Source organism: Prionailurus bengalensis, chromosome A3 (genome assembly GCF_016509475.1).
Source record: "Prionailurus bengalensis isolate Pbe53 chromosome A3, Fcat_Pben_1.1_paternal_pri, whole genome shotgun sequence".
Lineage (NCBI taxonomy): Eukaryota > Metazoa > Chordata > Mammalia > Carnivora > Felidae > Prionailurus > Prionailurus bengalensis.
Window position 1 is genome coordinate 111,097,394 of NC_057354.1, and position 25,720 is coordinate 111,123,113.

At 42.5% G+C, this 25,720-nt stretch overlaps 1 protein-coding gene across 7 annotated transcripts in view; it reads right to left on the reverse strand.

The window, feature by feature from the left end:
- CRIM1 (cysteine rich transmembrane BMP regulator 1) overlaps nucleotides 1-25,720 on the reverse strand; it is a 192,891-nt gene that overhangs the window by 141,145 nt on the left and 26,026 nt on the right. For all 7 annotated transcript variants that reach the window (XM_043604183.1, XM_043604181.1, XM_043604178.1 and 4 more), the window contains exon 2: nucleotides 10,685-10,858. In XM_043604183.1, the coding sequence (XP_043460118.1) occupies nucleotides 10,685-10,858 (174 nt within the window). The remainder of the gene's footprint in view (nucleotides 1-10,684; nucleotides 10,859-25,720) is intronic.

A 25,720-nucleotide genomic window follows, 5' to 3' on the forward strand; every position in this document is an offset into this window, starting at 1 on the left:
GGGGAGACACCGTTCCTGCCATGCAGCGGGCTCGGCTTCCACAGAAGGACGAACCAGAGTCAGAGAATCCCTTTTTTTCTTTTTTAAAGTAGTTAAGCTCATATATTCTATTAGTGAGGATTCTATAACAGATTTGAAAGGCCAAGTACTTCCCAAAGGTTTTTTCCCTAAAATGTTCTATAACTAACCCCATGTCTATCCTTCTTTCAACCAAATACTTACAGTACTGACAAATTACAAGGACTTCATAAATTTAACTCTGCTAGATCACAATCTCACAGTGTACAGCAGTGATATTTGGGGGGAACATAAAATTTGACTTCCAGTACTGCTGAGCCTGTGAATTAATGATTTTACTGGATCATTTTTACTATAGTCAATACTATAGTAGAAAAGATTTGGGGATAATGACATTTAATACCATGTAGATTAATATAATTTATTTATATTTTTATTTATTTTTCAGAGAGAGAGAGAGAGAGAGAGAGATAAGAGTGTGAGCAGGGGAGGGGCAGAGAGAGAGGGAGGCACAGAATCCGAAGCAGGCTCCAGGCTCCAGCTGCCAGCACAGAGCCCGACATGGGGCTTGAACTCACAAACCGCGAGATCATGACCTGAGCCAAAGTCGGACGCTTAACCGACTGAGCCACCCAGATGCCCAGACTGATATCATTTTTTAAAGAAATACATACACCTAAGGTCTAAAATATATTTCTAATATACAGGTAAAGTTAGAGAAACAATAATTTTTATTAAAAACAACTTCCCCAGTGGTGCCTAGGTGGCTCAGTCGGGTAAGTGCCTGGCTCGTGGTTTTTGGCTCAGGTCATGATCTCATGGGTCATGGGACTGAGCCCCACATCAGGCTCTGTGCTGACAGTGCAGAGCCTGCTTGAGGTTCTCTCTTCCTCTCTCTCTGCCCCCCCCCAACCCCCCTGCTGGAGCTCACGCATGTGCTTTCTCTCTCATTCTCTCTTTCTCAAAATAAATAAAGTTAAAAAATTTTTAAAAACAAAATGCAATTTCCTCAGCATCCAAGTCTTGGGATTCGTTTAGTTCCTCGTCACGTGATCCTATGTGCACACTAGGAAATGCCTCAGTTGGGTTTTAATTTCTTTTAATATTTACTTTGGAGAAAAGTTTTAATTTTCGTAATTATATAATAAGGCCATTACTGTGTATCCGTATTTGAAGTCAGGCTTTATAACATATGCTTTGTATTTAAACACATGCTCTGTGTTTAAAAGCAATGAAAGTAGTAGAAATCGGCAGTAAGCACAATGATGTTCTCTCAGATATGCCTCCCTCACAGGGAGGCAGATTCACACAAACCCTCTGGGACTCTGCTACTCAGAGGGTGGCAGCACGGCTCCTCCTGGGGGCTCACTGGGAAGTTCTTCCCAGCCCTAGTCCAGCCCCTGCAAGTCAAAATCACAGTGTGTCCATTAAGCTCTCTCAGGTCTAAGGCTCAGGAGATTCCTGTGCACGGGATGCCCATGCCTTGCCGTGGACCTCCAGCCCTTGTGGGAACATGGGTCAGGGCAGAGCTGGGTGCCTCTGTCGTCCTTCCATTTTTATTATGGGATGGCAGCACATGCCCTGCTGCAGCTAACGTGTCTCCATCCAGCATGGCTCCGGCGGCCAGGGGGTCAAGAGGGAATTTGGTTGCACTACCTCAAAGATGGAACAAGTGTTAAACGACGCGCCCATCTCCGTTTGATCACGTTTCCTTGAGTGTTTTGGGGGGAGCATCATCCCCACTCCAGACACAAAAAGTCTGAGAATAAAGTTTTATGAATAAAAGTAGACAGTATCTAATTTCCTTCTAAATACTAATTAACAAATATTACAGATGGCATCACAAGGTAGACTATCTGATGAGGCCTCACATAGCACCGGCTGTACTAGAGGCTACAGACTGAGAAAAAGATAAGCACTTATTTCTTAAAATAAGTGTAAATGTAGCACTTACACTTGTGTGAAAAAAAAAATAAGTGCAATGTAAAACACTAAAAATGGAATAATAAGCTCACATAATATTAACATTTCCTTAGGGAGGATTGAAACAGTAAATCTGGAGCACAGAATAATTTATAAAAATTAAGGCGCTGAAGCAACTGTTATCTAGGTTTTTAAAACCTGAAAGGAAAAAGTCCGTAAAACAGAAGTCATTTGTCTCTATGTCAAAATTAGTTTAGCTTCAGGGGCGCCTGGGTGGTTCACAGGGGGTTAAGCATCTGACTCTTGATTGTGGCTCAGGTCATGATCTCACTATCCGTGAGATCAAGCCCTATGTTGGGCTCTGTGTGGACAGGTGGAGCCTGCTTGGGATTCTCTCTCTCCCTCTCTCTCTCTGCCTCTCTCCAGCTTGCACATGTACTTGTGCACACATGCACTCTCTGTTTCAAAATAAATAAACTTAAAAAATAAATACATAAGAAGGAAAAAAAAACTACAGGTATGTAACTATATATACAAATCCTCTCATCTTCTTACTTATCTTTAATTTCTGCCCAAGCATATATATTTCATGCAATGTAAGTTTACAAAACAGGTAAATGCTTAAAAATATCATTGAAGACATTTTTAAAAGAAAAAAAAAAATCAAAAGCAAGCTCCTATAGGGTATCTAAAACGTGATTTAATTTATGCATCTGCACCTTCAGGGTCATTTAGAAAATGGCCCATCAGATGCAAAACAAAGTCAAGCTGGGAATCTGAGGTGTAGTGATACAGCATGTGCTTAAGATACTTTGAGTTAATACATGAATGAAGAAAGAGAGCAGCTCTAAAATGAAAACAGCAGACGCAGAAGGTACTTGTAGACAATGAGGAGAGTGTTCTTCCAGACTGAAAGAGCCCATGACTATCCACAGTGCTGCTTCTTTATTTTCCCATCCAATTGTCTACTCATCCTAGGGTCCTACCCTGGATGGCTCTAATCTCAAGGATGCATCTGACCAGCTTCTGCACTCCCAAACACTTTTAAAGCCTTTTTTGAACAAGGGAGTACAAATCCGTCAATCCATCAATTGTTAATAGTTAAAATGATATATTCCCTTTTAACCTCCCACTATCATGGACACCAACAGTTGTGTTTGAGGTTAGCCGCCAGCAACGGTCCACGGGCTCCCTCTCCCTGTGCTGGTGTTACACTTCCCGCACCACTATCGCTACAGAGGCCCTTTCATCTCCCTCTTGGTGTGCGAACATGGCCAGCCACTTTCGTCCTCCATCACACACATTATTGTCACATCAACCTCCGATACTCACATCACTTCCATACTCAAGTCATTAACAGCACCGCACTCTACAGGGGACGATGACACAATCCTTATCTCCAGGCTTCTGAGTTCTAGGCTCCTAAGTCCTATCTTCCCCTTGATCTCCAAAGACACCTCAAACACAATAAAACAAACTCAATATCCACTGCATCCAACCTCCCCTACAGCTGCTCTGCCTGTAATCCATTCTAGTGGATATCACCACTCAACAGACCAACCCGCATGCCCCGTAAGCATCATATTCTGGCCATGACACCCCTGAAACATCTATCCTGACAATCACTCCTGCCTCCCCATCGGGCAGTCTTCCATTTCCTCATGCTCCAAAGTCAACCAGCCACTAAAGCCCACTGCCCTGACCACTCTAATTCCTCCCATCTGGACCCTTCTGCCCATCCTCCCCTTTCCATCTCCAAGGCTGCTCTTATATTCTCCCTTCCCTTCTGCTGAGCCACCCAACACATTTCTCCGAGTTGGACTCAGTCACCAATTACTCCACACAGCCCTCCTTGATTCATCCATTTTATGACTATCGAACAGTTCTTATTTGCTTACTCAATACAACGATGTCAAGTATCACATGCCAATTTTTTACTCTTTTCTCTAAAATAACTTGTAGAAGAAAATAGTAAATACACCCCCAAATTATAAACCGTTTAACATTGCCTCCAAGTGCTTTTAGCTAAACTACAGGAGGAATTTCTTAAAACCCAAGTGTCTTCTCCCTTTTGTAAAATGTTCATTATGTGGCTCCAAATAGGAATAAATTTCACATAATCTATACTATTCCAGTAATCCACATGATGTGTGATACAACGATACCCAAAAAGTATATTTAAGAACACACTTTATGCATCCCACACAGATATCACTTCAACTAGTCTCTGGCTGATGATAAATCCACATGGACTGGGTTGATTTTAGTTTTCTCTAGAATCTCCCAACAAGGTTATATCTTTGTGTGAAAAGGACTGACTTCTCAGGGATGTAGATCTTTGCAGTCCTCCGTATACTTAGCATGGAGCTACTTAATGAGTTAATTACATAAAAAATTTCTTAAGTGACAAATAGCTCTACTTGGGTAGAGCTTTGGGTTTTGTCCAAAACAAAACTCTGGAGTCTTCCTTAAATCTCCTGCTCCTAGTAAAGAGCACCGCACCCTGCTTAAAACCCCAAATCTGGGGCGCCTGGGTGGCGCAGTCGGTTAAGCGTCCGACTTCAGCCAGGTCACGATCTCGCGGTCCGTGAGTTCGAGCCCCGCGTCAGGCTCTGGGCTGATGGCTCGGAGCCTGGAGCCTGTTTCCGATTCTGTGTCTCCCTCTCTCTCTGCCCCTCCCCCGTTCATGCTCTGTCTCTCTCTGTCCCAAAAATAAATAAACGTTGAAAAAAAAAAATTTAAAAAAAAAAAAACAAAAACCCCAAATCTAAGAGTACTTTCTTGATTCCTCTTTCCCTCATGCCCTAGGCGTAACCCATCAACAAATCTAGTTCGAAATTATATCTCAAATCCACCCATCCCTTTATCTCCAGCTCTGAAGTCTGAGCCACCATTACTTCTTCCCTGAATTACTAAAAGAACGCCCCCTACCTGTGAGACTGTTTCCACTCTTGTATCTTGCCACCTCCTACACGTCTCCACCAGATTCATTTTTTAAGCCACACAAATCAAGTTAAGTTACATCCAGTTCACGACCCTCTAACATAGCTTCCCTATGTCCTCATCACAAAAGCCACTCACCTGACCATCACTTACATCCTGTGATGTGGCCTCCACCCTCTGCCCCTCCCCCATGACATTCCAGTCTCACTGACCTTGCTGTTTCTTGTTATTCTTTCAACACGCCCAGCTGGCTCGGAACTTTCACACTCGCAGTTCCTTCTGAACGGAAGGCTCTCCTGTCAGACCATCCTAAATTTGACGCTCTCTTACATTCAGATTTCACTGCGAATGCTCTCCCTTCATGGGAACCTTCCCTGACCCCCATATCTGAAAGCAATTTTCTCAGTAACCCTAGTGATTCTCGTATCATCCTAATTATTGCTTTTCATAGCTCCTCTCACATTGTACGACATTCTCCGTTCATTTTTGCGTTTTCACGTCACCTCTCCCCTTCTGAACGTAAGCTCCATGACAGCTGTACCCCTGGCCACTAGAACTGTGCCCAGTACATAGTCGGCACTCAAATATTTGCTGGATGAATGAATATTCGAATGTTTTCCAGGGTGGTTTACATCCTTCTCTGAACTTGTTTTCATACTTCTGATTACTTTTCGATTTCATGACCACCCTAAATTATATTAATTTTTTAGAAAATAAAAGCCACTGACCCCAACGTGGAGACATATACAAACTTAAAGGCCCACCTTCTTCACTGTATCATGGAAATCTTTGGTATCCACTCTGACTGTAATTATTAAGCTCAGAGCGGCCCCTCCAGAAAACCCTTGCAGCAACTGCAGAGACGGGTACCGCTCTCACTAGTTTTGTCCCCTCCTCTGATGGTACAATTGAACTTTTGCGAAGCTCAGTACAGCGCAGACCAAACCAAGGATGAACAGACAGTGAAGCATAGAATTATTATGCTTTATTATCAAGGTGATATGACCTGCCGGTCATTCCATTTATTAGACTTCCTTCTCCTTGAAGAAATACACAGGATTCTGGCAAACCATTCTGCACGGAGCCATGGATGGTTGTATCCTGTTGCCTCTAAATTCGTGACAAATCAATTTTATGGTGACTTGTTCATATATTTTAGGAAAGGAAACATTTGGTAAAATCCAGGACCAACTCCTTCCCTTTAAATTTTTTTTTTAATTAAAAAAAATGTTTTATATTGTTTACTAATTTTTGAGAGAGAGAGAGAGAGAGCGCGCGTGAGCGAGCATGAGACGGGGACGGGCAGAGGGGGGGACAGAGGATCTGGAGCGGCTCTGTGCTGACAGCCCCATGTGGGGCTTGAACTCACTAACTGTAAGAGCATGACCTGAGGGGAAGCCGGATGCTTAACCAACTGAGCCACCCAGGCGCCCCTCTTTCCCCTTTAAATGAATTAAGCAAAACATAATAACTTTTTAATATCCAGAAATTGCCAGTATTCTTCATAAACCTATAAATATGATATTGAAATGCCCTGCAAGGACATCCATGCATTTTTTAAAGTGTTGATGTCATTATGTTTGGAACTCATGCTCAGAATTTACTCCCAAAGCATGGAAATGGGAGACCCGTGTTTTCTCATTACGTTCTGGCCAGAATACTATTCTTTCTTCCCCACCCCCAACACTGCACATGTAAGCTCTACAAAGTGCCCAGAAGAATGGGCCTAAAAAGAAGGCTTTAACCAGAACTAACTATTCATCTTCCCACAAGAGAACACCAAGAACCAAGTCTAAACTTCCAGGTCACCCACTGTTACTGGATTCTTATCTTCACTGGGCTCTGCAAAATTCATCCACGCCCTGCACAGCCCTCCCTCCCAAATCCTTCTACCATGCCTTCTAGAACTCATGGGTCTCTCATCACCGGAGTCCCCTCTGTCATCATTGTCCCCTCACCTTTGTGTCTTAACTGAAACCTGGTACTCCCTGGCTACTCTGTCCCTTGACGTCCTCTCAAGTAGAGATGGCTTCATCTCCTACACTCCACAAACCTGAGGGTAGGGCCGGTGTCCCCTGTGTTCTCGCTGCCACTTTCAATAACTCTTCCTTTTCCCCTTTAAAAAATAAAACCTCGTGGGCGTGAAGCACACGCGATGAGACTGCGCGCCTGCTGCACAGAGTTGTGTCTTCCCCATTTGCCGCGCTGTCCTTCCCAACACAGGGGGCCCGTCTATCACAGCAACACTCTCCTGCGTGACCCTCCGGCTCTGGGCCCCTCTCTTCCTATCAAATGTACCGGGAAACTCCCACCCCTGGTCAAACCCAGCTCCCTCCACTCCCACTGCACCTGCACCGAGGCTGGAGGGGGCACACGACTGTTGGCGGGCTGCCCTGCAAATTTATAACCGATAGCCTCAAGTAAGCTGTGGGCACTAGTGGGGACCCTAATCCGCTTCCCTGGTTAATGCACCTGCCCCTCTCTGAGATGAATTTACATTCTCCCTCTCCCCCTCCTCAGTATTTCACACCCCTTTTTCCCCTCAGAGTCAGAGGACGACCTTGCTGTCTGTACCGTCTCTGAGAAAAGGAAACAATCGTGCTCCTCTCTCCTCACTTTGTTCCTGCAAATCACGCGTTTTCTTACATTAACTGCTTTCTCACTTCTTACTAGATCATTGTCATTAAACGTGCTGTCGTATCTGTCATAGATTTAAAGCCCCTCTGGACTCTATGTCTCCCTAAAACAAACGCCCCATTCTCCAGTTCCACGTCGTCGCAAACATCTCAGAAGTCTCCCCGCCTCCATAACCTGTACTATCATTCTTGTGGCATTGCAGGTTGGGAAGCCTAGAATCATCTTCGTGCATTTTCATCCTTCCCCTGTCAGCAGATACTGTAGGTTCTTTCAGCAAAATGGTGCGTACCCACCTCTTCCTTGCTGTTTCCCACTAGCCCCCAGTCCAGTCTCTCTTGGCCCTGCGTCTCAGTAACTGAACCAGTTCTCCGGCGAGCCTCCAGACTGCAGTATCTCCCCTGCTAACCCCACCACCCCAGTCTGCCCATCACTGACTTCGCCAGGCTCTGCTCATAAAACTGCAGTGGTTTCTGATAGTTCCTATTACCAGGCTTAAGCTCCTTGTTTGAAGCTGCCGGTCCCAGGCCGCCTCCCCATCTTTATTTCCTATAACCTGTCAATATAAAACCTCGTTCTCTTAGACCAGCGTCCCACATGCCTTACATGAGGCATGCGGCCTCATTTCTAGGTTGCATTCTTTTGTCCACATTGTTCTCCTTCCTAGAATCCATCACCATGCATGTTCTAAATCGTTCCGCCTCTACCTCCTCCACACCCTTCCCTGCAACTCCGGGCCACACTTCTCTGGCCCTAAACTGCTAGAAGTATTCCAAGTCTCCATTGCTATTAACGACTTAATTGGATACAGCAGTATTCCATCACTAATTCTTTCATATGCAATATAAACTTGAATATAGGTTGAGCTTTTTCCTTCAAACTTGTTTCTCAGAAAAGGGAAATCCCCTAATACTGACTTCTTATAAGATCTTGAATATTGCAGGTGCTTTATTTTGAAAAACACAAAAGTAGAAGATACATTAACCTTAAATGACCTCAACCAATTCTACTTTTGGATTACACAGAGGCCATCTGACAGAATCTGTTAACAACAACAACAACAACAACAAAAGGTAAAGAAATTTAATCAGCTACAGTAATTATTCCTGAGGGAATGCTCTCAAAATTGGAAAGTGCTAGATCTTGTAAACAGCCTATTTAGAATCACTTTAAAAATCAATGCCATTAATCTCCACACCGTAAAGATCGTAAATATACACCTAATTAAAAATGCAACTGTCCCCGTGTTATGTCAAAAGACACAGAGTTTTGAACAAAACTTCTTGTGCTAACTTAAATTCAAAATCTGCTACATCTCAAACAATTTAGACAGTAGGGAAGAGAGTGTGCTGAAGAATACGGTGTTATAGGACTTGGAAGGTAGCCCAAAAGAGGACAATGACAGCGACAGTGATGCATTTAAAACATTCGAGGAAAAGAAACAAAACAAACAAAAAACAAAAAACCCAGCTTTGTGAAATGAAGAGTGGCAAAAATAATCTAAATTGCTGTATTACTTAATATAATGTGATTTTAAGTATGTCTAACTAGATATTTGACCACTAACTACATCTATCTCCCTGAAAGTTTACGTACACTAAGATAGGCTAAATACTTTTTTTCCTGGAAGGCAGTGAGGTAGGGACAGGGGTGAGGGCAGAGCCACAAGACAATGAAAACGAGTTAGGGAACATGCTGTCTAACGTGATGACGTAGATGAGAACACGTGACATGGTTACTCCTAGGCTTCTTACTGACCAACTGCGTGGAGCTCAGTTCTCCAATTCTCAAATTTAAGGGCCAGACTAAATGGTATCTACCTAAGACTCTCTGCAGTTCTAAAATTTTATTTCTATTGTTTCCTACTATAATCTCTTCTAATGATTCAGCAGTATTGGTAATTACAAAGAGAAATTTGTACTTCTGCTATTTTAGAGGCTATTGTAAATTTCTTATCCCCTACTATCATTTAATAGGAGTTGGAAACTTAATACAATTCAAAAACGTCAGTCCTGCTGTACTGCCCTCATGAGACCTCACAAATCCTTGGTATTCCAAACCACATTACCAATCTCTCCATCTTAGAATGACATCATGTTCATTCAGCTCTTTTCTTTCTTTTTCTCATTCAGCTCTTTTCTCCCCCCTCTAGAGGAACCTGGAGCTAGAAGAAAGTTCCATGCTGGTCTGGGGCAGGGCTGAGACCCAAGCCCAGGCTTTACCCTTTGTTAATCCTGGTTGCAAGCCACGGCACCAAACTCTCTGGGCATGCCACCCATGATTAATGTAGTTAGGAATCCTACTTCCAACTTTCCAACCCTTCGTCTAGGTTTTATGCAGCAATGTGCAAAAGTTATGGACTGTATTAGTATAGTTTTCTTGTTTATTTGTTTTTTAATTTTTTTAATGTTTATTTATTTTTGAGAAAGAGAGAGAGCGAGCGAGAGAGAACACGCGCACAAGTGGAGGAGGGGCAGAAAGAGAGGGGGAGACACAGATTCCGATGCAGGTTCCAGGCTCTGAGCTGTTAGCACAAAGCCGGACACGGGGCTCCAACTCAGGAGCCTTGAGACCACGACCTGAGCCGCAGTTAGACGCTCAACCAACTGAGCCATCCAGGCGCCCCTAATTTTCTTGTTATTTTAGTGTAATTTCTGACTTCATTTCACAGGTGAAGCACCCAATGACCCATCCACACCGATGTTCAACGTAAGCGTTCAACCATCACCGTGCAATCCTCCCATCTCTGCTAAAGAGATACACATTCTTGCCAGATGAGCTGCGTTTCTAAGTAGCACCCTCCCCATGGAACACCATGCTATGGTAAATCAAGTGGAATGGACCTGGTGACGACAGATGCCGATCTCAAGCACACCACTCGTGAAATCATCCATTGCGCAGAGGTGACCCAGGCAAGCTGGCACGGACCGCCCTGCTCATGTGACGACAGCACTACCCCGTTCCACGGCATCCAGGAACACAAATGCACGTGTGCACACAACACACACATCATCACATCAGCACCCAGTCAACTTTCTGCATTCTGTTTGCGGTTCTAAAAGCTACCAACCTCTGCAAGTGTGTCTCTGCCTCTTCAAGCTCAAACACCACCACCACTCGGAGTCACACGGTGCTAGGCCTCACAGTTGTAAAAATCAGTACTTACCTTCAATCCTCTTCAAAGCTGAAAGGCACATATCCTTCCTCGGAAACTCAAAGGGATTGTTGCAGGTTCGAATGGTGTCACATTCGCATTTCCCATTGATTATATTGCAGCCAGACACGAGGTTTTCGTTGCAGGGTTCAAAACCAAGCAGTTGGTCATCGTCCCAGTTCTCATCTGTAAAACAACGAACAGCCACATAATATTTGCTTGCAGCTTCATTCAAAGGCCTGTTTGAGAGCAAAAATGTGCAAAGATGTCAAGATTAACACCTGATATTGACACCTCAATTTATGAAAAGCGATTTGGCTGCAATTTGACAAATGAATGAAACCCAATATCCTAGTAAGCGAGAAAAAGGAAGTACAGCCACACGTGTAGACATTAAATAGCCAGTGTTTTGGGATCAAAAACTGCCACCTCTGTGTTATTTTAAACAAAGATTCCTGGATTTTCCTACTTTCAACAAAATCACAGGAGTCACATTTGTCAACCTACAAAATGAATAAATCTACACACATTTTTTTTTTTTACTCTATCTGGTAGAGACTAGCCTATAGCTAGTTTAAAACAGCTCTGCAACTTAACACATCAAGACAACTAATAAACATAAAAATGAAGACCATCAAAAGAATTGAGAACGGATACCACGGTGGATATTTCTCCAACGCATTTCAGTTCGGATGCTCATGTCCACCAATGCCCAAAACCAAAACCAGGGCCACAGTTTAGTGAAAGGCTAGGCTGCGATCAAATCAGTATCCTGGTCATGGAATGGAGTCAAGTATAAGAAACAAAGGAGATCTCGGACCTACTTTCATGGGATTCAGCTCAGACAAATAAAACAAGCATGACAAAATCACAGGCTGACTCAATCTTTAATGCTACTCTTCATAGTTCAAACACCTCTTCTAGGAAACCAGACTCTATGAATCTCTGGGACATTTTATCAGTCCCCCCCCCCCCCCGCCCTTAACACTATCTTTAATAGATGCTTTATCGTGCCTTGACCAGGTACTAACTGTTAAAGAGTAAACATGTTTCTGATAACCATATCTGGAGTGAATTTTTAAAAGTGTTTGAATTTAAGATATCTTAAATATGTTGCAAACTACGGCAGGTATAAAGCCATCTTCAGAAAGTGTTTTCCTAGAAGACAGTGTAAACAAATGGCTATAATTTTTTTACAGCTAAATTTTACTTCTGGTGACATCATTAACTCACTGCATAAGTTAGGCAAAAGGCAGTTCTCCCTCACTGAAATAATCTTCCTGTCAATGAGTCTTTAGAAAGGCATCATTTACAACATAAAGAGCTTCATGGCAATTCTTTGAAAACGGAAAATAGAAAACCTCCTCTCTTCTGATTTCAGATCAGGCTCACTTATTTGATCCACGTCTCAACTCTTAGTAAAAACGATTTTAGAAGTTTCAACAAAAACACCACTTATCTGTTTTAAAATCTGTTTTCCTGTTTAGCCTGTATTTGCGTTTAGAAATAACGTGTAAACACACAAAGGTGCATTCCTATCTTCGAGACAACAGTAAAATTACTAAATTTCCCTGAAAGGAAAATCAGAAAAGAACACAATGAGACAATACGGAAACGTAGGTGATAATTTAGTCTTCGGCTACAGTCTAGAATACGTGGCAGTTGAACATGCTATTAGTACCACTCCCCTAATCTAGTTCAGTGACATTTGTCATGAAGACATTTTGGGGACTTTATATTCACATTTGTAACTCCAAGTTAGTTCAACCCTAGGAACTTAAAAACTTGTAAGAAATCAAGTAACATCTGACCCACTAGAAAACTACCTCTTCTCTTCTATCTCTCCTTTATTTCTATTTCTCTTTTCCCCCATCATATTCTAAAAAGAAATTTTTATTCCTTTTTTTATAAATATGTACACAGTTAATCTATCACCAAATTGAGTGGATTCCAATTTTCCCCCACAGTAAACCCCCCTTTCCTCCATTAGAACTAGAATTCCCTGAAGACATCATTGTCCTAAAAGGACTACAACATCCTCTCTCACCTGTCTCCCAGCCACCATCCTCTTGTCCCTCCATGGCCCCATTCCCCACACCATCATCCCAGTCATCGCCCTCAATATACAAACCTGCCCCGTGGTTCTCTCTTGCCAACAAGGAAAAGCCCAAACTTCTTATTGCAGAATAAAAGGTTCTTCATCGTATGGCTTCTACTTCTACAGACTTCTCTTTCACCAAGCCCTCACATATCCCAATGCCCTAGGCACACTGCAATTCTCACTACAAACCCTTCATCACTGCTTCCACACCTTTGCTCATGGAGTATCATCTGCCTAGAACCCTTCCTTTCCCTTCCGCCCATAACTCCTATTCATCCTTGAACACCCAGTTCAAACATCACCTTTTTGGAGAAGTCTTCTCCATGCTTCCTCAGGCATGTGCGCCGACCTCTGGTCCCCTATGATGATGGCGTTATGTAAGTCAAACTTCCCCACTAGGTACAAGTCCTTGTGTGTAGAAGTCAGATCTCATCCAACTTTGAATCCCCTTGACCCCAGAACTTAATACAGTGTTCAATAACTGTATATATAGTACTGTAACATATATATGTGTGCATGTATGTATGCGCGCGCACACACACACAATACTATAAATCCAGTCACGTATTTCATGTCATTGGTCTGGTCAATGTTATGGTCCATGTGTTTTCGAGGAAGACCATTTTCCCTGAATGTGGAATCACAATTAAAAAATGGCCGTTGACACTCTTCCTGGCTCCTTACTGATTCCTGCTTTGTTCCCAGGAGAAGCCTGTCGGCAGCAACAAGAGCCTGCTTGTGAGTGTGCAGAGGGAAGCCTGACCATCTCCTCAAAAATGTGAGGCCACCATGTCCAGTTAGGAAGCACTGGACTCTGAACCCCAAGATGTCTTATATACCTTTATTTTCTTTTCTGAGGGAAGTTTTTCAATTCTATGCCCCCACTCTAATCAATACTTTGTTTTTCTTCTTGGCAAATAGTTCCCTTAGCAACCACTGCTTTATAGGATCAAGTACAACATGCTTTGGAGACAAAGACTTTTATGTTTTTCTATTACAGGACATCATACTTTAAAATAATTTAACGGCCAATCAACAGGGATTCAAAGCAAAGATTTAGTGAGGTTTGATTATAGAAATCAAATCTGGGCCCAAGAGTTCTTCTGACAGTGCCTGGAAAATTTGTTGTTTTTAAATCTCTCTTATGTACATCCACATATATGACCCAAGGATCAAGGCTCTAATTCTCTGATTCCTGATTTCTCCTTGGACCGGTCAGCAGGTGAAAAAAAGAAGTTAAAAACAGGAGTACTGCCCTTTAAATATTTATTTCAAGTAGTTTTTTTTTTTTTTTTCTTTTTTCTGGATACTCTCCAGGTGACAAGATAGTCTCCTAGCCTGAAAAGATCACTGAGATACCTCTGCAAATGTATCTTTTAGTTTGTAACTCCTGCAAATTACCAAATCAGGATGTTGAATTATTTCTCTAAATAGGAGAGAAATCTAATGATTTCATGTATGAATTAAAATTCATGCATGTTCAAATACGTCCAAATACGTTAAGTACTGCAGCGAAGAGACAGGTGTATATATAACTGCTAGTGGGACATCTCCACTTGGATGCTTAGAAGACATCTCAAAATATGATGCTTTACTTCGAGACAACCACTGTATTTCAGGTATTTCTGAAACAGAATTACTTCACACACTTGTCCCATTTCACCCCCCAGAACAGTAACGTGATACGTAAGAAGATGTGTAATGAGTGGCAGGGACATACGTACATGGTGTCTCACTACGATATCAGCAGCCTGATCACCAGTGCCTTTGCAAATGCTGTCACACAGAATAAAGGTAATATTTTTATACTGCTATGAAAACAGTTTGGACCTCATGTATTACCAGAAAAGGTCTTGGGATCGCCCAGGGGTTGCTGTCTAAAGAGCAGGTCTTGCTGATAACACCTGGGCCAAGACAGCATAGGCTCCAAGTCTGAGAGATAACAAAGGACGTTGGGTACCTCTTCTCCTGACGGTTACGCTAAACCATAAACAGACATACCCCTTTAGTGGGATTTAGCCAATATGTAATTGGGAAAAAGGAAAACGAAGTCAATAAAATGCAAAAGTTGCATGGACTCATACCTGATTTTTTTCAGCACATTAATGCTATGAAAAGATCAAGAGCAAGTTTTCTCACAATGAAAGGAAAAGTCTTAGCAATAATGAACACCTTAAGAAAAGGCTGATGATCTTGTTTAAATTTCTTTTTTTGGTACAAGAAATGACTGCTCTAGTGGCTGAACTTTCCATGACATTAAACTATGCAGGCAGGTTACAAATGCAAATGAAAAAACTAGAGACGTTTCCCCTGTATTTAAATATCATGATGAAGAAACTACCCTTGGATCTTAGGTTTAATTCTGATCAACCTGGTCTCTATTGGAAGTGACTGTCTGCAAGGTCCCAGGCCCTGAAGGAAGCAGTAGGAGCCTGGGAGTATGTAGGGCTGGAAGCAAAAGGTGGGCTGTCCGGGCTCCAGGTGCAAATGCTATGGGGGGGGGGGGCTTACCTGTGTCAGTATTTTTACTTGGACTCTCATTGTCTGTATTTATCTTCTCTATATACAGTTCCATAGGTTTTGACTGACCTGCCCTTAACCCGATCTTTCCCAACATCCCTCTCGTTTTTAGTGCAGTAAATGATTTTGCAGAATGTGTTTTTTAAGCGTGCACACATGGTGCCAAAGCAAAACACCTGTCCTTCCAACAGCCACATTCAGTCTTGTCTTGGATTGGTTCTTTCTAGTCCACAAATCATCTTCTAGGATTCTTGATGATGCTTGAAATTCCCTCCTTCCACATTTGACGTAAAACATTTTGGGGCGCCTGAGTGGCTCAGTTGGTTAAGCATCCGACTTCGGCTCTGGCCATGATCTCATAGTTCGTGGGTTTGAGCTCCGCATCAGGCTCTGTGCTCACAGCTCAGAGCCTAGAGCCTGGAGCCTGCTTTGGATTCTGTGATTCTGTGTCTCCCTCTCTCTCTGCCCCTCTCCCACTCACGCTTGCACTCTCTCTCTCTCTCTCTCTCGAAAATAAACATTAAAAAATAAATTAAAAAAAAGAAGATTTTAAATGCAAGGGCTAGTTAGGAGTTTCAATCCTGAGGGCAGGAAAGAGGGCATTGGGGAAGAGGATGTGGAAAACATCCAGAGTATGGAGACATCCAACTTCACATCTGTGAAACAGCAGGTCCAGGAGCTCTAGGAACCAGCCATGGCAACCCTGGCCTGACTAATCCTGGATCCCACCTCTCTGCCCTTCAAAATATCTTTCCATCTGCGTGCTGGTGTCTGAAATTCCACTAATACGGAATAAAATGCTTCAGGTGTGACTGCATTTACTGGACACAGTACTGTGTGTTCACCTAAAATCTCTGACTTCCTGAAGGCAGAGGCATTTGTATATTCAAAGCCTTACCTTTTCTACCTTGTATCAGCTTAGGTTAATGGAGTTTACTCCAAACCAAGATATAGCTGCACCCCATTATGTGGCAATCCACTTACCAGAAATACGCTATACCAGATATTAAAAGGCAAGAAACAAACTCACAGTACACACTCAGAAGCTCACAGTAATGGAATTCTGTTGGCAGAGGAGAAGCTTCTGGGAATATATATCAAATTAATTCTCCAGCTGTTCACATATCCCTGTGGCTACAGTAAGATGCAAATAGCTAATACTGGCATCTCTTTCCATGCCAGCCTAGAAACTCCAGTGTAATGTAAAATTGCTGCTCTTAACTCCCCCAGCTCTGGGCTGGCTGTTATCAGGCATTCAGTTCTGCTCAAGGAGGAATCTAATGCAGTGAGTTTTCATTCTCTCTGCTTCAAGCTTAAGGCGGATGTCCCAAAAGTCAGTGCTTCCCTCTCCCTCTCTTCCTGGTGCTGTAATCAGCACAAAGCAGGAAGGGCAAAATTATGGTTATCGGTAGAAATGATTCATGTCGCAAAAATCTGTTTTACAGGCATTTCCACAAAGTGAAACCATGTTAGGCGCATGTAACTGTATACCAGAGTGGACAAACCCGAGATCTAAAACAATGGAAATACTAAATTACACTCACAAACATTTTTGGAAGCCTAGCTTCTTAAACTGATGCAAATCTCTAAATATAGAGCAAACAAACATGACCACTGATTCATATTATGTCCAAGTGAGGAATTCTCTGAAAAACGAACAGGATCCAATTTACAAAGTTAATTTATGATAAGTGTATGTTCCACTGCTGTAATTTTTGTCAGACACCTTCCAATAACAAAAGAGGACCAGAGATGAACTACACAATGCAAATTCATCCATCCATCCATCCATCCATCCATCCACCCACCCACCCACCAATTATTCGTTCCTCAGATAATGGCATCTATTATACACCAAGAACTAGGCAAGGGGCTACGGATCCAAGATGCTAGGAAGCAGGAGTTTACAGTACAATTTTCTACCAAAATCATATGAAGCGTATGAATAAAATAATAATTTCCTTTTTGATAGCAGGAAGCTACTAGGAAGAGAGAGAAGCTTAAGAGAAGATAAGAAGTGTCTCTAGAAGTGAGGAATTCGTGCAACAAGAAGGCAGCAGAGCCTAGGACTACAGAATGCAGTTCCCCTATTTCACAATTCTGCCTAAATTAGGAACTGTCTGAAATTGCGTATAGAAAAACAGACAGCCCAGACATCTGTTCTCCTCATGGAGACTGCCTGACCCAGGAGACCACAGCCCTAGCTCTGTTGTTAGTTTGCAAAGAAACCCTGAACAAGGCATTTAGCCCTCAAGGCTTCAATGTTTTTCATTACAAAAAAGGGGGTGGAATGGACTATTCATGAAGTCCCTTTAGAGTTCATGCTCATGTTTCCTCGATTCTGCCATCTTGGATGAAATCGTACAATGCTAACAATTTATTGGGAATGCTGTCAGAATCACATGCTTTGAGTAGTCACAATTCAAATTTAAAATAGTTTCTCACTGGGGCGCCTGGGTGGCCAAGTGTCCGACTTGGGCTCAGGTCATGATCTCACGGTTCTTGGGTTCGAGCCCCGCGTCGGGTTCTGCGCTGACAGCTCAGAGCCCGGAGCCTGCTTCAGATTCTGTGTCTCCCTCTCTGTCTGCCCCTCCCCTGCTCGCAATCTGTCTCTTTCAAAAATAAATAAATGTTAAAAAAAAAATTTTTTTTTAATGAAATAAAAAAATAAATAAAATAGTTTCTCACTTTATCAGACCAGTCTGAGGTTTGGAGAACAGTCACTATGCACAGGAAGGCAAGCCAGGGGCACTTCTTCTACAACAAAGATCACTTTGCAGGACCTTTCAAACACCTCAATCCTAGAGGATGTACTAGCTGGGGTGTCAACACACTAAAACAGGATTGGCCGTGAATTTATAACTGTGGAAGTTCTGTGTGTTCATACAATTGTTTCTACTTCTGAATAGATTTGGAAATTTCTATAATAAAAAGTTGGGTGTTTTTTTTTTTTAATGGAAGGAGATTACAGGTAAATTAAATAAATACTTCAAATGAAGAACAATAGAAATACTCTGTCAACATTGCTGGGAAATAGCTAAGGCAGTGTTTAAAGGGAAATTTCACAGGAAATAAAGTTAAAAAAAAAAACATGAGCAGAGCATTCAACTGAAGATATTACAAAAAGAGCAACAGGGCAAGTCCAAAGAAACAAGAAAGATGGGCCTAATAAATATATGAGGGAAATCAATGTAACAGAGATAAAAGCAAGTTAAAAACTGGCTCTTCCAAAAAGATTAAGACATCTCAGAAATGGGTTATGATTAACAGTCCCATATAGCATGTCAACTCATTCAAATACTGTGACATATGAATGTTTTTGTTTTTGTTTTTGTTTTTGTTTTTTAATGTTTATTTATTTTTGGGACAGAGAGAGACAGAGCATGAACGGGGGAGGGGCAGAGAGAGGGAGACACAGAATCGGAATCAGGCTCCAGGCTCTGAGCCATCAGCCCAGAGCCTGACGCGGGGCTCGAACTCACAGACCGCGAGATCGTGACCTGGCTGAAGTCGGACGCTTAACCGACTGCGCCACCCAGGCGCCCCATGAATGTATTTTTTAAGTCAGTTTCTCTTTGATGGTTTTACCAGGAAGTTACTCAAAGTCAGACATTAAATGGTTACATTTTGGAAATTTTTTAAATAATGAAGGTATTTGATTGCTCACGGAAACATTTCCTGAGCTACAATTACTTTGTACCCTATGGTGGAAAACTCCACCCCCTTATATTTCCCCTGTTTTGAGCCTAGATCCCAATATTTTTTAAGGAAAGTCTCAGGCCTTATCACCGAGCCTATGTTTGTGTACAGCTGAACTGACCTTCTATTCAGTCAGATGTTATTATTAAGCAACACAGTCTTCTCTGGGCTTGAATATCTATTAAAACATGTAACTCCATGTTTCACCAGCTTCAAAGAATATTGGTTTTCAGTTACCAAATGTGCTCCTGCTTAAAAATGAATACATCTTGGTGGAGGGAAAAAATATCTTGCAGAGGTGCTCAACAGTGTCACCTTTCCTTTCTTCATCTAGATACTCTAAAAGCCATCGATGGATTAAGCCAGGTAATCAGCCATCTCTTATGCAGAACATAAGAACAGAACTTCACAGAGTTCCATTCACCTACAGAGGTGTGTTCATATAGGGATGTTACAGGAATAGCCCCATCAAACTTAAGGATATGGAGTTGGGAAGCAAGGTCTCCAAAATAAAGTCCACCAACTTGCCAGCCAACTCTTGGGCATGGAAGACAAAGTCTGTTTAGATTTGGTCCTAACCCACTTCAACCTCAGCTGTTCCACTCCTCCCCACTTCCTCCAACAATGCCTACTGATTACGTGCTCCCTGAACGACCCAGGTTGTTCCCTGACACCATGGCTGTCTACAAACTATTCTCTCTGCCTAGAAAGCTGCTTCTCTTTACTTGCTTTGGAAGTTTCTATTCAGTAATTAATCCTTTCTCCAAGGCATCATCCACTCCATAGGGACCGAACTGTTTGTTCCCCTGAAATACTTTCTATTATACACCTATTAAAATTACTTCACTTACGGCAGTATAATGAAATTGCTCACCTAAGCTCCTCCACTAGAAAGTGGGTTCTTTGAAGCTAAAGAAAGACCTAGTTTTACTCTTCTTTTCTTTTTATCATTGGGTGACTATAGGACTTAGCATAGAGTAGCTTAACAAAATAAGTATCTGCAGAGGGAATGAACAGGAGTAGGTTAGAAGGCAAGAGCAATCGCAATCTTTCAGTGCCATAGTTTTTTTGGAAAATGAGTTCGGTGGTAGGGGAAGAAAGTCAATTACTCAGAAACATCTTTGGATGCCAATCTTCCTACTTGTAAAATAATAATACTAACTCAAATTTTCTTTTAACCTCAACATTCTGTTAACCAGAACTTCCACAGATCGATAAAGATTTATGACATGTTGAGTGAATGAATATACCTCAACTATGGTTAGGTAAATACATAATAACTTAAATAATAAACTGTATTATCCCCCTCTACTTTCATCTATCATGACCATAATGAGATAATGTGACACAATTAATGCTCCTTGCCAGAAAGGTACTTGTGGATATGAATAATGCACAGTCCCGTTTTATAAATATTGATATATGCTCTAACCTAAAATCTGTTAGTCAAATGACCGACAGCAAAACAGAAGACTAGATACAGGAATGCCTTTTTTCTTGATTGCACTCATCCAAAAGTGTGAACCACCAGAGTGAAAAGAAGAAATGTGACCAGAATCTCAAACAAGAACAACAAAATGAACATAGCGCTTTGAAAATAAGCACTTTGAAGAATATAAATTTTTCATTATATTAGCTGAACAGTTAGCAAAGATAATGAAGCATATTTCATACCCCTCAAGATGAATCTTCTGATAGCTAATATTTATGGAGCCACATTTTTATGTGTCAGAGACTAGGCTGGGTGCTTACCACAAGACGAACACATTAAGCTGAGGACAGAGGCTGAGCAACCTAGGCCTGAACTCTAAGTAGGCTACCATCAAGCAGGTGAGAGGAGGAATGGAAGGAGTAAGGAAGTGAGCTGGTCAAAGGGTTGGGCAAAATTTCAAGTTTGGGTGAGTTCAGAGGACCTGAACATCAGGGAAAAGGAAGGAGGGAACACTTCTATTTTTCCCATCTCATTCTGGGTGAAGCCCAACTCTAGTGAATATGGCCCAGAGGCCCACTGCGGACATCACTACTCCAGGGGCAGGAAGAGATGACATCATTGTTTTTTTTTTTTTTAACGTTTATTTATTTTGAGAGAGACTGAGGAAGACAGAGTGCACAAGCAGGGCAGAGGCAGACAGGGAGAGAGGGAGAGAGGGAGAGAGAGAGAGAATCCCAAGCAGGCTCTGCACTGTCAGCACAGAGCCCGATGCAGGGCTTGAACTCATGAACCATGAGATCATGACCTGAGCTGATGCTTTACCAACTGAGCCGCCCAGGTGCCCCTCACAATGACACCTTCTAAACCAACAGAAATGGAGTTGCAAGAGCACTTCTGGAAACATCACAAGGATAGAAAATCTAACAACATAAACACTGTCATCCGGAAACAAGGGTTTCTTTGCTAAGGCAACAATGCCTTCACATACAGCAATATTCCTGAGGTGCAAATGATGATCTTTAAAAGGTGTAATGATCTGTAAGTAGCATTAAGGAATCTTTTCAGGATAATAATTTTGTGAAATCAGTTAGCAATCACTTTGTAAAGGAATGTTTTTACAAATCAACTCGAGCACTGCTGTGAACTTTACCTTAATAATTTACCCGAATTCTTAAAAGTAAACCAAGTGAAAGATGATCAGAAGCAGGAGAATGGTCAAGATTAATTCCAACAATTGTATTTCTGACCCTTACCACTAACTCTAGTACCGTTAGAAGGAATATCATCCCTAAATAATGTGGCTAAACCCCCAAACCTTTAAGCTCTTTCTTTAGGCAAGTTTATCTCTGTATTTGATCTCATTTATCCTTAACACATGCCGTGAATCTCCTGCTACTTGGTCCTAGCAACAAAGCACAATTTGCCAGCAACAGTCAGTGAACACCATTTTGTGTGCATGGTTTACAATTTCCTACTGTGAGCTAGTCTCATCATAAGTGAATGTTTGATGTATATGTGTCTAAATCTTTTTTTTTTTTAATTTTTTTTTTAAGTTTATTTTGAGAGAGACAGAGACAGCACGAGTGCGGGAGAGGCAGTGAAAGAGAGAGACAGAGAATCCCAAGCGGGCTCCGTGTTGCCAGCACAGAGCCTGATTCGGGGGATGAACTCACGAAACCAGGAGATCCTGACCTGAGCCGAAGAGTCAGACACTTAATCAACTGAGCCACCCAGACGCCCCTGAATCTTTTTTTTCTTAAAACATCATAAGAATCCACATTGCTACAAGATGTGTACATGGGAAGTAATGCTATAAACGAGAAATGAAAAATAAGAGAGACAACTGTGGACTCTAAGAAACCTCATGCAACATGGGGCTTGTCTGATACACTGATTTCTGAAGGCACCAAGTCCTTAAAATTCATCCTAGAACTCTCTACCTAAAAGCAAACGTAGATGAGGAGACAATGAGAAGCAGGACTTTTGCCTTAGGGTAGGTCAGGAACTGAACATCGATATTTTACAGAGCAATCATTTAATCCCTAAGATTTGTGTGAAATAGACCATATGAAGTCAATATAACAAGACCACAGAAAGATGAAGAAACTTTAAAAATATGTTTGAAAACATACTTCACTTCTCATAAAACTGGAGTTTGCTTGGTGTAGTAAATTGAACCTCTATGCCTAACCGAGTCACTGGGTACTTGGGTTTGGGAATCGCGGTGACAACAGTACTGATTATCAACACTACCCCAAAATTTTCACGCGTTCCCACCTGCCCATAGCCTCAAGTTCAAACACTCAACACTGATAAACCAGGCCTGCGCCCAGCCTCTGCTAACCTCCAGGTTACTTCTCTCTGTGCAGACAGCACCCCTTCCTTCCCAGGCCAAGGAAGCTTTGGGGCCTAGGCACTAGTACCTGGGACACCCTCTCCCTGCTATGTGCATGGCTCACTCCCCTGTCCCTCGGTCTGTGATCACACCCAATTGCTTGGCAAGACTTTCCACGAGCACTCTGTTTAAAAGTGCAAACCAAACACTGTCACGCAGTCTCCGTTCACAGCACAGCACTTACCTTCTCGTGGCATGGTGTATATTTTATTACTAATTTTACTCATGTTGTCTCCCTATATCAGAAAGCTCCAGGCTGGTGAGTATTTATCTATCTTGTTCACATTTGTATCTTCTGCACCCGGAACTGGGCTTAGCACACGGTAGGCCCTCCACAAGTATTTCCTGAATCAGTCAATTCTCTCTGTACACTTTGGACGTTCACTTCAGTAGGACTCTGAGGACTGTATGTCCTCTGAGGTGGCGCCACCTTTCCTTTTCCCCCATCACCTGGAAATCTGCTATTCTTACTATGCCCAACTAATGTCTTCTCCTCAAAGAAGTTTACTTAATTTTCTCCCACCTACAACCCTTCACTCATCCCAAGACATTGTAGCTGTTTGCTTACAGCTAGATTCTGAGCTTCTTGGGGGCAGGAACTGTGCCTCCCACATTTCTACAGCCACTCCCTGTTGAGATGAGTGGACAGCACCCAGCAGAACCCAATCTCCACTTGCTGAATGGAGAAATGAATGGGAAATGGGAGTAGGTGACCACTATGAGGAGACATTCTCTATTCACGGTATCACGTGAAAAAAGAGCAGCTTTGAAGACACTCTGTGGGCATCTAAGACTTAGGCTTAAGTGTGTCAATACTCATGCATGTAGGTTAACGTTTATATTTCATATCTTTCTGGAATACCTGAGGTACTAAAAAAAAAAATAAGCCGTACAATAATAATTCATGCCTATCGGGGACTTAGGAAAGCCAGGTACCTTTTGGGTATTTTAAAACATTTCAGTGTCAAAGAAAAAGGTTGATATATTTCTAAATTTTAAAGCAAAACATATGTGTACATAAACACACACGGAGGATTATTTACTTCCAAAAGGAAACACAAACCCACGTGAATCACCCCGTGCTTTTTCTACATGCTACAGCAGTATGTATTCCCATATGCAGTAAGGGAGGTGGATCATGATTCTGCAATGTTATTCTACTTAAAGTCTTTACAGTGTTGGGGCGCCTGGGTGGCTGAGTCGGTTAAGCGGCCGACTTCGGCTCAGGTCATGATCTCGCGGTCGGTGAGTTTGAGCCCCGCGTCGGGCTCTGGGCTGACAGCTCAGGGCCTGGAGCCTGTTTCAGATTCTGTGTCTCCCTCTCTCTGACCCTCCCCCGTTCATGCTTTGTCTCCCTCTGTCTCAAAAATAAACGTTAAAAAATAAATAAATAAATAAATAAATAAATAAATAAATAAATAAAAATAAAGTCTTTACAGTGTTAAGTCATGAAGAGCTGCTCAAATGAGCAGTCTGTGGAAATACGTCTACCTTAACTCCTCCCTGAAAGGTTAAAAATTATTGCCTATCAACTTCAATAGAGGTTTCAAACACTAACGGTTTGGGGGATATAAAAGGAAAAATGCCAAGGGCAGGCAATTCCCAAAGGATGCTCTGATGAAATCCATATCCTACTTAACAATAAGAATCGCCGATTTTCAAAGGATTAGAATATACAGAGGTATATTAAAGCAGTGCTTTAAACGTCCCAGCTTATAGGAGAGCAGCAGAGGCTCAGTGCCGACCACAAGACGAGGCCTCCAGTAGTGAAATGCTGACCCACCTCCCTGCTGTATTGCCTACAGCATCCCACTGGACCTCACCTGGTGGCTTTTGGTATTCTCTGGGTGGAGGAAGGGGTGTCACATACCCTGGTGCGCAGGCCCGATGAATGAGCCCAATAGCCAAGACATTACTACGTAGCACAGGGCCACTACTCCTAGGGCTCCGTACCATGTCATGTGAGAAAGAAGGAAAGGAGATTAGTACCCTCACTTCAGACAGGATGTGGCATGACTAACGAACGCTGGTTAATGTTCAAGACAACCCTGAGCACAGAAAGAGTCAACCGACTCAGCAAAGAGAGATTCCAGAAGCAAAGGAAACCCGATCCCTTCACGTATGGCAGCAGTTGTGATTTCTCTCCTCTTACAAAGGTGTTTCAGAAACACTCTGCCACCTATAGTTCCTATTCTTTCCCCACAAGCACAGAAGTTAATTTTAAACACCCTCAACCAAAAGCTGGCCCGTCATTCTGACAAAACTCACGTGCAGTGTGGCAATGGTGTAGTCTGCTAATGGCTCCACAAGGGCTTCGTGAGGTGGCCCAATCCCTTGCTCTGCACCCTACATATGCAGCAGGCTTTAAATGGGAAGAAGTTGAGGAAGCAAGGTTCCCTTATTCCGGAAAGGGGCAAAGAGCTGGTGGAGACATCACCTGAGGCTGAACCTCAGGGTTTCTAAAAGTCTCTTCAAGGGAGGTAACTGGCCTGAATGTGGAAAAGGGCACACTGACAGAAAACAGAAAGGGACAGTGAGTGTCATCTGGCCTGCACACCTGAATGTGCAGCTACCCTCTCTACTAAACCTGCCTTGCCAAAGGGTAAGCATGTTAAAGAGCCTGAAGTCTCCAAGTGGGGCGGAATTTTCTATAGGAGAGTCTTCCCCATCTCCTAACATTTGGTTTCAAAAGTGAGAAATGCATCCAATCTGGACAGTGCCTGGGCATTCCTTCTTTCCATCCTTCACCTTTATCACCTCTCGTGACAAGGGTTTCCTCTGTATTCTGGTCCGTTCCTCCCTACTTCCCCTCCACTCCTTTCCTCTGCACCCGGGTTCCCCTGGCAGCTCACCTCTTGGGGCCCAGCACCCCTGCCTGCGGGGTCTCCCATGCTGTGAGAG